Here is a 16393-nt window from a genome sequence, read left to right as displayed (position 1 = left end):
AGAGGGTGAGAGAATTACACGTGAATAAGAGAGAGCTGGCAGGATGCTGCAGAAACATCTCATACGTATACATATATACGGGCATCTCTCTCTCCTCATGCGCCGCAGAGCATTTCACCCCTTTGTGCGCCGGCAAATCCACCCTCTCTGGCTCACAACTTGACGTTCAATGGCCTCCCACCACCCCCGCGTCCCACGAATCTACCTTGCCACCCTACTCGCACTATGTCGCAATGTATCTGCAGTCGTACCTTGGCCCAGGTATATATACACAGATCTATTCTTACCTCATTATTTTTTTCTTTCTCTTGTAAAAAAATTTTATTCATCTCAACTCACTAAAATTGCACTTAAATAAATTACCTATAAATAGTATTTTCGGTTTAATCTATTTTACGTTCAATATCAAAATTTGAATTTTTTTTTTTTTTTTTTTTTTTTTTTTTTTTTTTTCAAAATTAATGTCGTGGCATTAAAGTATGCATGATGACGAGTAAAATGAGTACCCACATCACTACTTTTAGGGTGAGGGGCAAAATGGCTACCTTCAAAATTTTATCGAAATTTTTTTTTTTTTAATATTTTTTAAATATTCCAAAATCACTTGTGAATATAACTGAGCATTATTTTGATTTTTTTTTTCAGTGTTTTCAAAAAATTTTGTTTTTGTAAAAAAATAGTATGAAATAAATTTGATTTTTTTTCTTGTCAGTTTATAATAAAAGAACTAGTATCAAATTGCTTCAGATGTATTTCAATAATCAACTTGAAAATATTTACAAATTTTGAAAATTGTAGTATGACCATATTAGACCTAATTATTTAACTAATTAGCATCAAATCCAAATATATCGATGTTGGTACTTATTTAATGCAGAATTTTCTTACCTTTTGAAATATCACATTTATTTTCACTCCAACTCGAAGACTCAGATATTAAAATAAAAAAAAAAGAAAACTCGAGAAATTCTTTGGAAAAATAACATTTTTTTTTTGTATTATTAATCATTAAATATTTACAAATATTCATACAATCTACTTTAAAATCTCAATTACTCAAAAATTATTAACTCATTCTAGTAACATAAAATGTATATTTATATATATATATATATATATATATATATATATATATATATACATTTTTTTTTTTTTTGATAATAATAATAACTATTAAATAATTATGGCAATCAGTTTATAATTAACGATAAATAGACTTGATGAGTAATTATTATGTTTTACTCAATGCCCACTCGTTACTTATTTTTATAAGTCATATATATTTCACTAGGCTTTTTATGTATATATTTATATATTTACAATAAAATGAATTGGGATATTTATTTTAAAATTTAATAACTACTAACCCAATTCACTGTAATTACATATAAATATTTTTTTATAAACAAAAAAAAATATTTACAATAAAATTTATAACAAAAAAAAAATTGGGCGGTAAAATTTAAATATTAAATGCAATTAAATTGACTCCATGTGCTTTAAATTACGCACATTATATAAAATACCTTCTAATGACGACTATATTAATAAATTTATTTAATAATAATAATAATAATAATGCAATAGAGCAAATTAGCAGTCTTGCCTAGTAATTCAAATTGTTATAAATATAAATAAAATCAACAATTCTCAATATCTGATTTGGCATTGTTACGCTGCTTTTCCCAGTCGTTTATTCTCTTAAGTGGATAACAGATAACTGCTGATAAGAGTATTAAGGTACCTGATAAATAAAATGACGCGTCGTAGTTACCAGTAGCTTCCATTAGCTTTCCTGAAATAATAAATTTAAATAATTATTTTAAACTTATCGGTTAATTTTTATCTCTATTTATTTATTTAAGCTCTGAGCTAAACAAAATCATTTTTTTTTAACTTGATTTTAAACCAATTCAATTATTTTTTAAATTTTAAATCATCGGGTGTAGTAATGAAATTTTTTTTAATTGGTAGAAAATTAGTTGATGCAAAAATTGAAAAAAAAAAAAAAAAAAAATTATTTTTTTTAATTTACTGACCTGCAATTATTAAAGTTTTTTTTGTTAAATATTTATACTAGTATCACATATTTTTTAGAGATTTAAAAATAAAAAGCGGTGATGATTAAAAAAAAAAAAAATTTTATTAGAAAGTTATAATTTGAATTACGCGCCGTGATTCAAATTTTGCAGATTACTATATTAGAGTAAAAAAAAAAAAAAAAAAAAAGAGATATTGTAGCCTAGGGAATTTATATAATTATCTGGTTATATCCTTTTTTAATTATGAGACAAGTAAATGTATTATACAAACCTGCGAGCGGTGAACCAATCAATGCAGCTACCCCTTGAAATAGCAACAATAGTCCAAATGCATTCGTAAGTTTCTCTAATCCCACGAGCTCGACTACAAGAATGGATCTTAGTGCTGCAAAGGCGGCTGAAAAGTAAATTAAAATAATATTTATTTTAATTATTTAAATCTTTAAAAACTACAGCTTTACTATTATAAATTCATAAGAAAAAGTTGAATTTCATAATGAATAGTTTGAATTAATTAATACTCAGAAGTGTGCTAAGAGTTCGAATTTACGAATTATTCGTATTGTTTGAATTCAACTATTTGAAATATTCTTAATTTTCGAATAATTCGAATTTGGAATTTCGAATTCCCTATACTCTGCCTTTATCAAATTGATTCAGACAGTGTCTCATTCTTACTGTTAAATTATTAGGATCTAAAGTGAATCAGTTAAATTAAAGTATTGATTTAAATGAATCAGTGAAAAATATTGATGATCAGTGAAATTTGCTGTAAATTCCGAATTTATCACCGATTAAATCAATGGTATATGAGACTTTTTGATATTGAGAAATCCTAGAGATATCCTAGAAAAATCCTATAGAAATCCTGGAGATATCCCAGAGATCTTCGATATCTAGACACTTCGATTTTCATAATATAAAGGATGTTGTTAATTAAATTAAGTAAAATATAAATAAAAAAAAAATACTAACAAACACTAGATCCATAAATGGCAGCATAGAAAAATTGATATCCTTTAGAATGTGATAATGCTGATATAATTGTAGCGATACCACTAATACTAATTAATACATTATTAACAACAAGTGCGTCTACACCCGGCAAACTTGTCGAAGTTCCACAAACAATACGACCAATCGTGTTTGTGATGCCAATTGTTGATACCAAAAATGTTGCAGTTTCGTTATCGAATCCATAGGACATACCACGATCTGTTGGTGGTAAAAAAAAATTAATTAACCTCTTGATATGTCGTTCATTATTGTTTATTATTATTATTAGTATCACATTGGGATTCATCATCATTAATTAGGTTCAATTTATTCGTTTACTAACAAGTAAAATAAATATTATTATTAAGTACCAGGTAGATAAGTGAATGGTGCGAAGAAACCCATCATTGTTAGACCGCCGCTGATCGCGAGAATAAAAAATGATGGACTCTTTAGTAGTTGAATGTCTAACATCGTCACTAAAATACGTGATACGCTCTCGGGACAAAGATAGCATCGGCCACTTTTTTCTTCCTCGACGTCTGTTGTTGTTGGTAATCTTGTTACAGACATATGATAACCCACTGATGATAACTTTAAAATTTAATTATATATCAGTTCATTAATTAATTAATGAATTTTCGTTAAAATTTTGATAATATTTTAAATTGACTTCAACAGTCGAATTTCTCATAAAATTCCCTTTCATTTGAGTACCCACATCACTATGATAAAAAAATAAATTATTTTACATAATTTATTACCAGATAAATTAATCAATTATCATTTTATCAAAACATATCGATGTTGGTACTCATTTAACGCCAAATTTTGTTACAAATCCAAATACCATGTTTATTTACAAAAAAAAAAAATTTCTAAAACTAAAAATTTTTTTTATTCTGAAATATAAAATTAATTAATTTTTTTCAAATTTTGATAAAATTCAAAATTGACTCCAACAGTCGAATTTGTCATCAAATCCCCTCTCATTTGAGTACCCACATCACTATGGCAAAAAAAAATTATTTTACATAATTAATTACCAAATAAATTAATCAATAAATTAATCAATTATGATTTTATCAAAACATATCGATGTTGGTACTCATTTAACGCCGAATTCTATCACAAATTCAATTATCATGTCCATTAAAAACAAAAAAATGTTTCTAAAACTAAAAACTATTTTATTCCGAAATATAAAAAAAAAAAATAATAAAATTACTTGTGATTTATAATGCGGTAATCGTGCAAGCGAACCGCCATAAAAAATGTCATCACGATAAAACGGTCGTTGAGGATCTTTAGAGGTTGGCTGATGACGTTTACTTCCGGCTTTCTTTAATGATAACTGACTTCCATGATCACGACGACCGCTTATTGTGTGTCGACGAACTTGTAACTGAAATATCACACATATTTTTTCATAATCATAATCATAATATAAATAATATACAACATTATTATTTTTCATCAAATATTTATTGAAAAAAAAAAAAAATAATAAAATTTTTTAGGTCATTAAATAATTTATCGTATTATTAATAATTTTATTTGACAACATTAAATACTGGTATAATAATTGATTTGATATTTATCAATTCTGCTGTCATTATTGATATTATTGAATGATAATAAATTTCTTCACACATATATCTATAAAGAAATCATTACTTACTTGTGTAGATAATCGGCCATTAAGTTTTTCTAGGTCACCCACGTCAAGTAAATTATTTTCTTCTCCTTTTTTAATTTCAATACTCTTTGTTACATCTAAATCCGAATAAAGTGGTACTGACAATCTTTTTTCTGATGAACTCAACTGTAAATCACCATTCAATCCTAGTATATTATGTGCTGAGTGGATTGATCTATATATTTTAATTATAATTATTATTAATTATTTATTTATTTATTAGATTATTTTTTTTATTTACAAATTTTTATTTTTATATCGAGGAAACTCATGAGTAAAAATTTAAGTGCAGGTGAAACTAGGAATTTATTTTGTTTATAGTGAGAAGATTTGAGGGAATACTAAAATATATGACGATATAATATAAGATTTTACGAGCAAATATTTTCTTTTGATAGATAATTTTTTTTATGTCTTTTTAAAAAAACTTTTATCTCTAGTCTTTAAAATATTGGGTTTAAGAAAAAATTGATAGAGATCTTTTTTATAGGAAATTAAATTCTGTAAAAAAATTTACTGAGATCATTTTACCGTATCTTTAATATTTTAATCGGAAATTCGATTTTGAAAGATCGATAGAGCTTACGAAGAGTCAAGTAATTTTTTATCGAATCTGAATAGTTATTTTTTTAAATATCTCGTTAAATATGAGATTTATGAAAAAATGATAAGAAATTTTTTTTGTAGAACTTTTAATTCTCTACAAAAAAGATATCTTGTATTTTTTCTTTAAACTCAATAGTAACTGAGATATTTCGAGTTTAGAATCCGAATAGAAATTTTGAGTTTAAAATTTAGAAAATTAGATACGGGAACTCGAAGTTTAAAATTTTATGGGAATTTCGGACTCCATGTGGTGGTCAAGAGTCAAAAGAATGCATTTTCCTAGATCTTTAACACCTAAGCAAAAAAACGGATTCAGATCGTTGTAGGTTTAAATTATTTTTTCGCGGGAATATTTAAAAATTTTCAAATATTCAAAATCTTATTTTCTTGCGACTATTCAAAATTTCTGAAGAAAATCGCTGGCATTTAATTATCAGTGGCTACTTGGTAGTAATTAAAAAATATTTCATCCAAAAATTAAACTTACTTGACAATATTTGGATTACTAGCGATAACTTGAGCGGCAGTAGGATACTCGGCATTATTATTTGTCCCAAAAATCCAACCCACAGCTAAATGTTGGCTGCCTCTCAATGAATGAGTAGAAACACTTTTCCCATTAACCAGCGGGCTTTTAACTTCTTCACCAATTCCTTCTTGATTAACTTCAGACTTCTTAACTTTTATTCTCGAGGGTTTCAGTGGCCGAAACATTGCGCCGCAAATCGCGCAATTTAATAACATTCCTGAAAAAATTATATTTATTTAAAAATTTTTCAATTATACATTTATATATTGTTTGTAATTTATACTACATATGACAAACCAGATTGAATAAGTAAGGCTTGCCGCCAATTAAAATTTTTAACTAAAATTTGAGATACAGGCGCAAGAATAAATGCTCCGATACCGGAACCACAAACCGCGATACCGGTTGCTAAAGCTCTCCATCTCTCAAAATAAAATCCAGCTGTTATTACTGCTGGGACATAAATTAACCCTGCACCAATTCCACCTAATAATAATAATAATAATAAAAATTATTTCAAGTAAAACTGACTAAAATTAAAAGTAAAATTTTTTTTGTTACTCTTAATTAAAATCGTGACTAAACTATTGAACTTACGACCAAAGTTGTAAGAAACTTTTTTGTAGAGAATTTAATTTCCTATAAAAATGTATTGATACATATTTCTCATATTTTTTATAGTTTAGCCACAATTTAAGTTTAAAGATAGAAAAATATTTATGTTATAAGAAATTTCATCTTATAGATGAACTAGACACTTCAAATTCGAATTGCAAGTTTTCTATCAGAGATACGACAAAATTAGACAGAAACAAATTTATAGGAAATTCAATTTGCTAAAAGAAAAGATTCTTTCATTTTTTTTGTAAACTCAATATTTAATGAGTTATTTTAATTTAAACTGATTGAAATTTTATTTTAAAAATAATATTGAATTTTTTTTTAAACATGTTTTCTTTTATCTATTTATAAGATCGGAATGTCAAAGAAACATGATAAGATATTTTTATAAGAGATCAATTATTTATAACACAAGTACATTGTCTTGATAAAGTAGATTACTAAATATACTTATATATAAGTAGATTAAAAATGATGAAATGAAAATTACCGATAAGTCCATAAGAGAAATAAAGAAATTCGATCGATGTACTAAAGTACGATAATACAAATGCCAAACAACTGACGAAACTGCCGACAATAGCTACTGATCGAAATCCATATCTGTTTGCTAAAGCCGACACAAATGGTCCTGTAATATAAATTTTTATTATTATTTAGATTAAAAAATTCCAAATCTAGCCAATTTGTTGCTTTACTCAAAAGTACCCGGGTCAAAAGTAAAACTTAATTCAGACTCAGTTTACCGTCGAAATTTAGAGCCATTTTTCACAAAAAAAACTCGACTTTTTTTACGGTTTATTTCTTTAATCTCATCGGAGTAAATGCAGATTTAAATAAAATCCGAATTCACTCCCGATTTTTTACAGTGACGTCACGATTTAAGACGAAAAAATCAAAATCAAGTTGAAATTGACTTGGTTTTCCCGGGTCAAAAATAAAACTTGATTCAGCCTCGTAGTAAAGACAAATAAGTTCAAGCTACGATCTTTTTTTAAAATGATAAATTATAAAAAAAAAAATTTTTTTAAATTGCACCTATAGTTTTTTTATTTTTCTACATGTGCATATTTTTATTTTTTTTTTTTTTGTAATTAATTAGTAGAAAAAAAAATTTGAAAATTTTAAATTGTCTGCTAACTTCAGGAACATTGAATGTAGCAGACATTAGACAAATTTAAAATTATAGATAAATAGAGTAAATAATTAAAAAAAATATATTTATAAAAAATGCACATATTAATTTTTAAATGTTCTAAATGTGCATTTTTTTTTTAATTTAATTTTATTAATTATTTAGTCTATTAATTAATAATTTTAAATTTCTCTGATGTCTCCTATATTCACACTCATGAATAAGTTTAAACTAAAATTAAAAAAGCTCTAAAAGTTTACAAAAATTTAATTTAAGCCGAAAAAGTCGAGATCTTATTAAATCATTTTATTTTTACCCGGGATAATATTCAAAAAATTTAATGTAAAAATATTTATTCATCCAAAGGTATGGCGGTATTTAAAAAAAATTACTAATATTACTTCCGAAGTTTGAATCCCATCATTGCAATTTTTTCTTTTTTTACTATAAAGTAAAAGACGTAACACCCAATCAGGAAACTAGTATCCGATCACTCCATGTATTTGTATATATATATTTAGTGAATATAGATATACAAATACATGAGTGATCGGTTACTAGTTCCCTGATCGAGTACTAGGTCTCTTATCTTAGTTAATTTAGTCTTTTTTTAAAATGTACCCATAAAATAAAAAAATGATTTACCAGCCATTAAATAAAATCCAGTTTGTAGTGAACTAGCAAATGCTACTCTCGATTTTGATACTTTAAATTCTTGAGCAATCGGGTCTAAAAATGTACCAAAACTAAATATTATACCATCAACAATAACATTGCACATGAATGATGCAGCAACAATTACCCAACCCCATCCACCATCTGGTGGTACCACCATATCCACCTCCACCTATTAATAAGTAAATTTATTTAAATAAAATAAATAAAATTTCTAATTAGACTGATTGATTAAAAAAAAAAAAAAGTAAATGAATAATTACTTCACTGTCACTGTCATTGCAGTCCTCGAGTTGAATTTCTTCGTTATTTTTACCGTTACCATTCTTAAGATTTTCCGGTGGGTGTTTTGTTGATTCACAACAGTCACTTTTGCTTTCTGTTGTTGATGACGGGGCCATAGTCGTACGATCACTGCCACGACAAGGGCATCAAACTGTAATAACATTATATATGTATATATATGAATATTAATATATTAATATTAAGTCCGTTAAATATTGATAATAATTAACAGTAAAGAGAAATAAAAATATAATATATATTATAAACGGGCGAATATTTTTTATCTTGTCACGCGGTAACTGTACTTGCTTATCATCATTTATTAAAAAATATATACATATATATTTCATCATATTGCTGTAATTAGTCATTTGTAATTAATATATTTATTATTGAATCGCAAGTTTAATTAATTATTTGTTAAGTTATCGGAGTATAAAATTTTTTTAATGGAAAAAAATCTGTTATTTAAATAGAAATTATTATTATTATTATTATTATTATTATTATTATTATTATTATTATTATTATTATTATTATTATTATTATTATTATTATTATTATTATTTATTTTTTTTTAAATTAGAACTTAAGTGTTTTGAATTAAAATAACTTGTTAAATATTGAGTTTGCAAAAAAAATCACAGAGTACTTTTTTATAGTAAATTAAATTTCCTATAAGTTTGTTCCTATGCAATTTCATCGTATCTCTAATAGAAAACTTACAATTACAGATTAAAGTATCTAATACATCAATAAGATAACGTTACATTAATATTTTTGTATCTATAAACTTAATTTATGACTAAACTATTGAAAATATGAGAAATATATATCAGTATATTTTTATAGGAAATTAAATTTTCTACAAAAAAGTGTCTTATGACTTTGGTCGTAAGTTCAATAGTTTAGCCAGAATTTTAATTAAAAATTAAGTATATCAAAATTTATTAGTATCATTATTATTTTTTATTATTAGAGACTGAATGAGGAAATATCTAAATTAAATGAATGATAGTAAAAAAAAATTGAATTGAAGAATTTAAATGACATAAATTAGAGTCGGTAAAAGATGTGAATGATTCTTGGGAGCTATTTAAATGTCTAAAGAGTTAGGAGTAAATAATAAAATTTAATGTGTTAAAGATCAAGTATATAATCAAGTTACATTTTAGCTTTGATAATAATAATAATAATAACAATAATAATAATAATAGTAATAACTGCCGACAAAATCTATTACAGCCCATGAGATTAACTTCCGAATTATTCTATTACTCTATCCGTCACTTTTACTACTCCATGAATTTTTTTATTGTCCACGGGCACTCGGCTTAAATTTTTTTTCAGAGACCTTGACTTGGTGTCGCGAACTCTTTTAACGGCCTTCAATTTAAATCACCCTGTGAATATCATTATTTGTATTTATATTTTTAATAAAATTCAATCGCTTGTATAATTTATTTTCTGTGAATCATGAGAATAAAAAAACCGGTATTCAAATTTAAATATCAGATTTATTTATATTTAAATTTATTTCATTTAAATAAAATTGTGGAAAATTTTTTTTTCCTATGCTATAACTCTAATAAAATTTCCGGATGTCGAATTTTTATTTATTTCAATCAGATATTTTTTATCTAGCATCTAATATTATAATAAATACAAAAGTTATGTCATCAAATTTTTCAAAACTCTCTAATAAATAAAAAAAAAATTATTTTTATTAAATTGTCAAAATTAAATCCATAAATTGTTTGATACTGAAGATAGTCGACGTCTAATACTTTTTGATTTTTTTTTAAATGATGAATTATGCAAAAAAAAATATTTTTAAAAAATACACCTATAGTTTTTTTAATTTTCTACATGTGCATATTTTAATTTTTTTTTTTTTTTTGTAATTAATTAGTACAAAAAAAATTTTGAAAATTTTAAATTGTCTGTTAACTTCAGGAACATTTAATTTTATTATTAAATCGTCTCTTTAAATATAAAAAAAATATTGTTACTTTTAATAAAATCTTAATTATTACATAAAAAAAAAAAAAAAAAAAAACTAAAAAATCGTTGATGCTAAAAAAAAATATAAGTCATATTTATAAAATCTGAATAATTTAAAACACTTGTATAAATTTATTTATATCGATATAAATATATTTTCATTCACTTCAAAATTACCCGGGAATCTCAAATATAAAATATATAAAAAAAATAAATACCGTATAAAACATCACTTACATTAAAAATAAATAAATAAAATAAGTAACTACTAAAAATATAACTGCGTCTTTTCGCTATAATACTTATATATATATATTTTTTTATTTATCAATAATTGTATCCCGTCCGAAACCGAATTTGTTGCGTCTTGAATCGTGTCTCGGGACGTACTGTTTCATCACTACAATTACACTCATAAAAAGATTGTACTGTTTAGATATTTTACAATAATATATACTCATATATTATTCCTCTAGCTAAGCACATAGAAAATTTATTAAAATTAAATATTAGACAAAAAAAAATTTTTTTAAAGGTATAGTTAAATAAAATAAAAGTGACATAAAAAATGTATATAAAATATAACTATTATATATTTATACAAAATTTTTATTTACTTACTGATTTATAACACCGATTATTTAATAATAAAAGAGATTATTTTAAATTAAATAGTCGAAAAAGTAAACATGTATTATTTGACTTTGATACAGCGGTACAATTTTTTTTTATCACTTAAATTATGTAAGATAGCGAGAAATTGTTAAAAAATATAAATAAAATTAAATAATTAAATTTATTTGGAATATAATAAAGACATTACATTAAGCAACAGCAGGTATAATTATCATCAAAGTGCTTTTGTTTGAGTGAAACATTAAAAAAATGTTATCAGAGAATTTGGGAATTTTATTAAGACAATAAATTTTAAGTTTTTATAAGACGTATGTACTTTGATATCTTTATTATTAGTTTGTAATTGAATTTTTATTTTATTAAATTACTGTTAATTAGTAATTATACTAGTGACGTTTCGAATGGAAATTTTTTTACGCAGTAAAAAAAAAACGATAATGATAATTATGATTATGATTATGTATTTATTTATTGGTTTTGTATTTGTAATAATATTTATTTTTTTACTGACAATCGCGAGGTAGGAGTTGGAAAATATTTTCATTAAATGGATTTATTAATGGGGGAAATTAATTTAATTTGCGGTGTTGTGATAATTGGCGCCAATTAATTTAATTGGTGTTTGTATTAAAAATTAGGAGTTTGTTTAGGGATTTTAGTCGAGGAAATTTTTTAATTTTGAGTAGTGGAATTATTCGTCGATTGTGTGGGGAAAATTTAGTGATGAGAGAGAAAATTTTTAATTATGTTCAATTATTTGATTTATATTGAGTGAGCGACTCTGGTTGTAATTATGGGGAGAGATTTTGGGAAATTTCGTTGGCTGTTTGAAAGTTGATTGAAAAGTTCTTCCTGGTGGGAATTTTTCAGAATTTTCTCTGAAAAACTCAGTTCTAAAGTTCTAGACTTTTTCAGAGTTCTAAAGACTTTTTTCAGAGAAGAGTCTGAAAAATTTCTACCAGGGCTGTTAAGAATTTAGAAATTTTTTTTAACTTTGGAAATATTTGAGTTGGAAGATTCGTTGAGGATAATTTTTTTGGCTGCATGGTAAAATTATTGTAGTGGGTTTAAAATTTTATGGTAAAAGACGTAAAGAGGCCGAAAATTTAGTTTCTATACTTTAATTGTACGGTAAAATTTGAGCTTTGTGGTGAAATTTTGTCTGTTTTGTATTTATGCTAAGATTAGGTACTGGTGTAAAATATGAGTTAACTTTTAAAATTACCAGTTATTTAATTTTTTAGTTGCAGTAATGGAAAAATATGCAGTCAAAAGACCCGTTACTAACACGGTAATTCTCTACGCGGATTCAAATAAATTTAAACCTTTGTCTCTGGCGTCTAAGCTATTGGGTTTACGTAAAAGATACTAAAGACTTTTTTTCTAAAGAATTGAATTCTCTACAAAATTTAACTGAAGTATTTTCAGCGTATCTTTGATAGTTCGACTATAAATTTAATTTAAAAGTACTAAGAACGCTCAAAAAGACTCAAGTGATTTTTAATACAAGTTCAATATTTATTTTAAAAATATCTCGGTAATTATGAACTTTATAAAAAAATTAATAAGAATCATTTTTATAGATAATTAAATTCCCTACAAAATTTTGTTCATTAATTTTTACCGTGTCGCTAATAGTTCAAATAACTTTTATACCCAAATTTTACTAAACTAATCTAATTTCATGAGTTCGAATCTCCATCACTGCATTTTTTATTTATTTTTAGTAATATCCCCACAGTATTCACCCCCCACTTCCCTTAAATTTATATAATAATTCAAAATAATTATTTATATCAAAAATTAGTACTCAGCTATTGAGTGGCGATTATTGAACTCTAATGATTAATAATAAGATCATAAGATCAATAATATATAAAAAAAAATGGCTAAGAAAAAAGTATATATATACGAACAAAGGTCTTGGGATAGTCCTATACATTTCCCATCACTATCAACCATTGATTTAAATAAATGAGTTTAAATCTTAAATCGTGACGTTTTACTGATTTCTCTTGAAAGATACTTAAAAAATTCATTGAGAAAAATACATAATTAAATCAGAGCACCGAGCATATGTTCAGTACAAAGTTCATTCAAACTCACTCTTATCTTATTAAAAAAAAAAAATAATATTTCACTTTAGTATTTACGATTGTTTTATTTTATTTCACATATTTATTTACTAACATCTCGCTTCTAGTATATCTCGCGTAAAAATGATTATTATTTAAATAAAATATATAACGACTATAAATAAATCAAAATGGTTTATTAATGATATATTTATATCAATGAGGTTATTCAATCATCTTGTTTTTTTTTGGTGATATGAGTTTTCGAAATTTCTTTCTTTTTTTTTTTTTTTTTTTGCTGTGCGCTCCAAAAATTTTAGTGTAAAAATGGCCCCCGAGTATTTATATTAATATCATTATTTTCTTGATTATTACTCTTAACGCTTGATAGTGTAAAAGTTTCTAATTTTTATCCTCCTAAATTAAACACGATTTAGTGTAACTTTCAAACTAAAATTTTTACACCGTCATTTACACTACAACTGTCCAAAAATTTTTTACAACGTATAAATACATTTTTTTTCGGGTTTTCTGTCGAAAAAAAAATTTAACGGAAGTCTTACGTCCGGAATAATAATTTTTTTATTTTTTTCGTGACAAGTGATTCATATGATAATCAATTTATATATGAAATATATAAATGAAAAAGTTTTAGTTTGTTTAAATAAAGACAATAAAACACTTCTCATATATTTATATTTATATATATATATATATATATATTGTGTTATATATTTTAATCAAATTTTTTCAGTAGAAAGTAATATATGATGATGATTTCAAAAATATATATAAAGGAGACCTAATATCCGCTCAGGGACTAGTACTCGATCACTTCATATATTCGTATATATTTGTATACGAATATATAGATATACAAATACATGGTGCATTTGGGTGCTAATCCCTGATCGGATATTAGGTTGTTTATATATATATCTTGTTTTTTCTAATTAATAGCAATAAGTTGTCACAAAAACAATTTTTATTGAAGAAAGATTTTTGTTTTCAAAAAAGAAAGATATTTTATCAGCCGCTTAATTAAAAGCCTGATAGAATTATTTAAAAATAATAATAATTATAATAATAAACATAAAATTTGTATGAATAACGCACGTGTGTTGACACAGTGGTAACCACGTGCGTCACTTGCGCGAATGAATATCGCGCAGACTCGGCGGGAGAGTGCAGCCGCAAAAAAAATAATAATAATAAAAAAAAAAATAAATTTATATACATATCCACGAGGTCGTGGAACCTTTTATAAATACCACAATTTAAATAAATCACAAACTTAAAATTTTCCATTCGCCCCCACCCCCACATTAATTTGATTAAAAAATATAAGAAACTTTACCTCCAGTAAATGAATCCAATAAAAAAAAATTACAAAAAAAAAAAAATAATAATAATAAGTGACGATTAAACCAACGAATTATTAATAACAATAATATTATCGTATTGATAACTGAACCCGTTCTCGCTCACTTGATATATTTTTTAATAGACACGTGGCGGAGAATTTTTGGTCTTTAGCCAACATAAAAAATATCTAATTAAAACTCTATTTAATGTATATACATATATAGATATCTCTATTTTATTCAATTAATCAATCAATTTATAAACAAAAGTTTGTAAATATATATATATTTATATGTATATATATACATAAATAAATAAATAAATAATATGATACGAATTTAACTGAACGCACACACAAGATCGACTGGAGGCCAACGGGAATTATATATCTTTTATATATCTTTATACATATATGTACATATATATATCTATATAAAAAATTAACAAACCTCTGTATTGGTATCGTATCGAATACCGGTTACTTGGGCGCAATTTTACACTCATCGAATTTTTTAATGATTTGGAAAACGAAATTTTTTTTTATCACTCACTAAAAATTTTTTACAATTATAATCAACCCATTTTTCTTCTTATTTATATATTCCTCGTTCGTATAATAGACATTGTCCCCAGAAAAATTTTCTTTCTTACATTACCTCAAAAAAAATTTTAATAATAAATATGTATATATTTACAATATTTATATATTTATATACATGTATTAATAATAAATTTATCAAAAATATATATTTAATGGCATGTGAACAGACAGACAGCCAGCAAGTGAATAACAAGAAATTTAATATAAGAATATAGTGTACGAAAAGAGTTAACCGGCTACTTTAATACACATATATATATGAGATAAAGATGAGTAAAAGAGTAAAAGAGATAGGAGAGTGAGGTACATGCGAACGTGGAGGTAGTAAGTAAAAAATTTTTTTTTTTTTTTTGGCCAACTACCAAACGCGATCAAGACATGACGAGACAAATACAATTTAGTGGGTCGACTACTCATATATATATATATATATATATATATAAATTACAATGACCTTTTATTTATATTTTTTATGAAAGCTTTAATATTAAGCTGCATAAACATTCTACATATATTTTTATATTTATTATATATGATATAAATATACTTTTAAGTAAAGCTGTTTCCTTTCACTCTTACTATCTAAATGCTTTTGTATATTTATTATTAATTAGCTATTCATGTATATTTAATTATTATACAATCAAGTAATTTATTCAAGAATTTAAAAAATAAAAATAAATGAGATTGGAATTTAATATTTTTTGTTAATTAGTTGAGTCAATGAAAAATTTTTATTAATTTCTTTATGAATGTGAATAAATTAAATTTGAAAATATGTTTAATTATTGAATTGAGGAAAATTATTTTACCGACAGAAGTAAATAAATTTGCGGCGATAGTTAATAGCGCGAATTAAAGATAGAAATTTGTGAATATTTAGATTGAGCTTTGTGAGAAAATTTGAAAGTACATACCTTTTGTAATTGAGTTGTGCATTAAAATAGTAGTACCATTAAACTGATGATCTTTAAGTTAGTAGGCAATTAACAACTTTTGAATTTTTTTTAATAACTTAATTACAAAAAAAAGGAAATTTTAAAAATATGCACATGTAGAAAATTTTAAAAACTATAGGTGCAATTATTTGAAATATTTATTTTTTACAATTTATTGTTTTGAAA

The 16393-nt window shown here is 24.6% G+C and overlaps 1 protein-coding gene across 5 annotated transcripts; it reads right to left on the bottom strand.

Annotated features, from left to right (window-relative positions):
• Positions 1–1163: 1163 nt before the first annotated feature.
• LOC103577615 (monocarboxylate transporter 14) lies at positions 1164–15414 on the bottom strand. Of its 5 annotated transcripts, none has more exons than XM_014439388.2 (12): positions 15118–15414; positions 8567–8739; positions 8274–8475; positions 6984–7124; positions 6170–6358; positions 5831–6089; positions 4720–4912; positions 4267–4443; positions 3410–3632; positions 3018–3257; positions 2314–2439; positions 1164–1795 (listed from the first exon to the last, which is right to left on the bottom strand). In XM_014439388.2, the coding sequence occupies exons 2-12, from the start codon at positions 8702–8704 to the stop codon at positions 1641–1643; spliced, it is 2043 nt and encodes a 680-aa protein (XP_014294874.1). In that variant the 5' UTR covers positions 8705–8739; positions 15118–15414; the 3' UTR covers positions 1164–1640. The 5 variants fall into 5 exon arrangements, with proteins under 5 accessions (XP_014294874.1, XP_014294875.1, XP_053596033.1 ...); XM_014439389.2 differs by lacking the exon at positions 15118–15414 and adding an exon at positions 14661–14958; XM_053740058.1 differs by lacking the exon at positions 15118–15414 and adding an exon at positions 11416–11434.
• Between the last annotated feature and the right edge of the window lie 979 nt (positions 15415–16393).

The sequence above is a fragment of the Microplitis demolitor genome, chromosome 6 (assembly GCF_026212275.2).
Source record: "Microplitis demolitor isolate Queensland-Clemson2020A chromosome 6, iyMicDemo2.1a, whole genome shotgun sequence".
Lineage (NCBI taxonomy): Eukaryota > Metazoa > Arthropoda > Insecta > Hymenoptera > Braconidae > Microplitis > Microplitis demolitor.
Note: the sequence above shows the minus strand (reverse complement) of the source record. Positions and strands in the feature narration are given on the sequence as shown.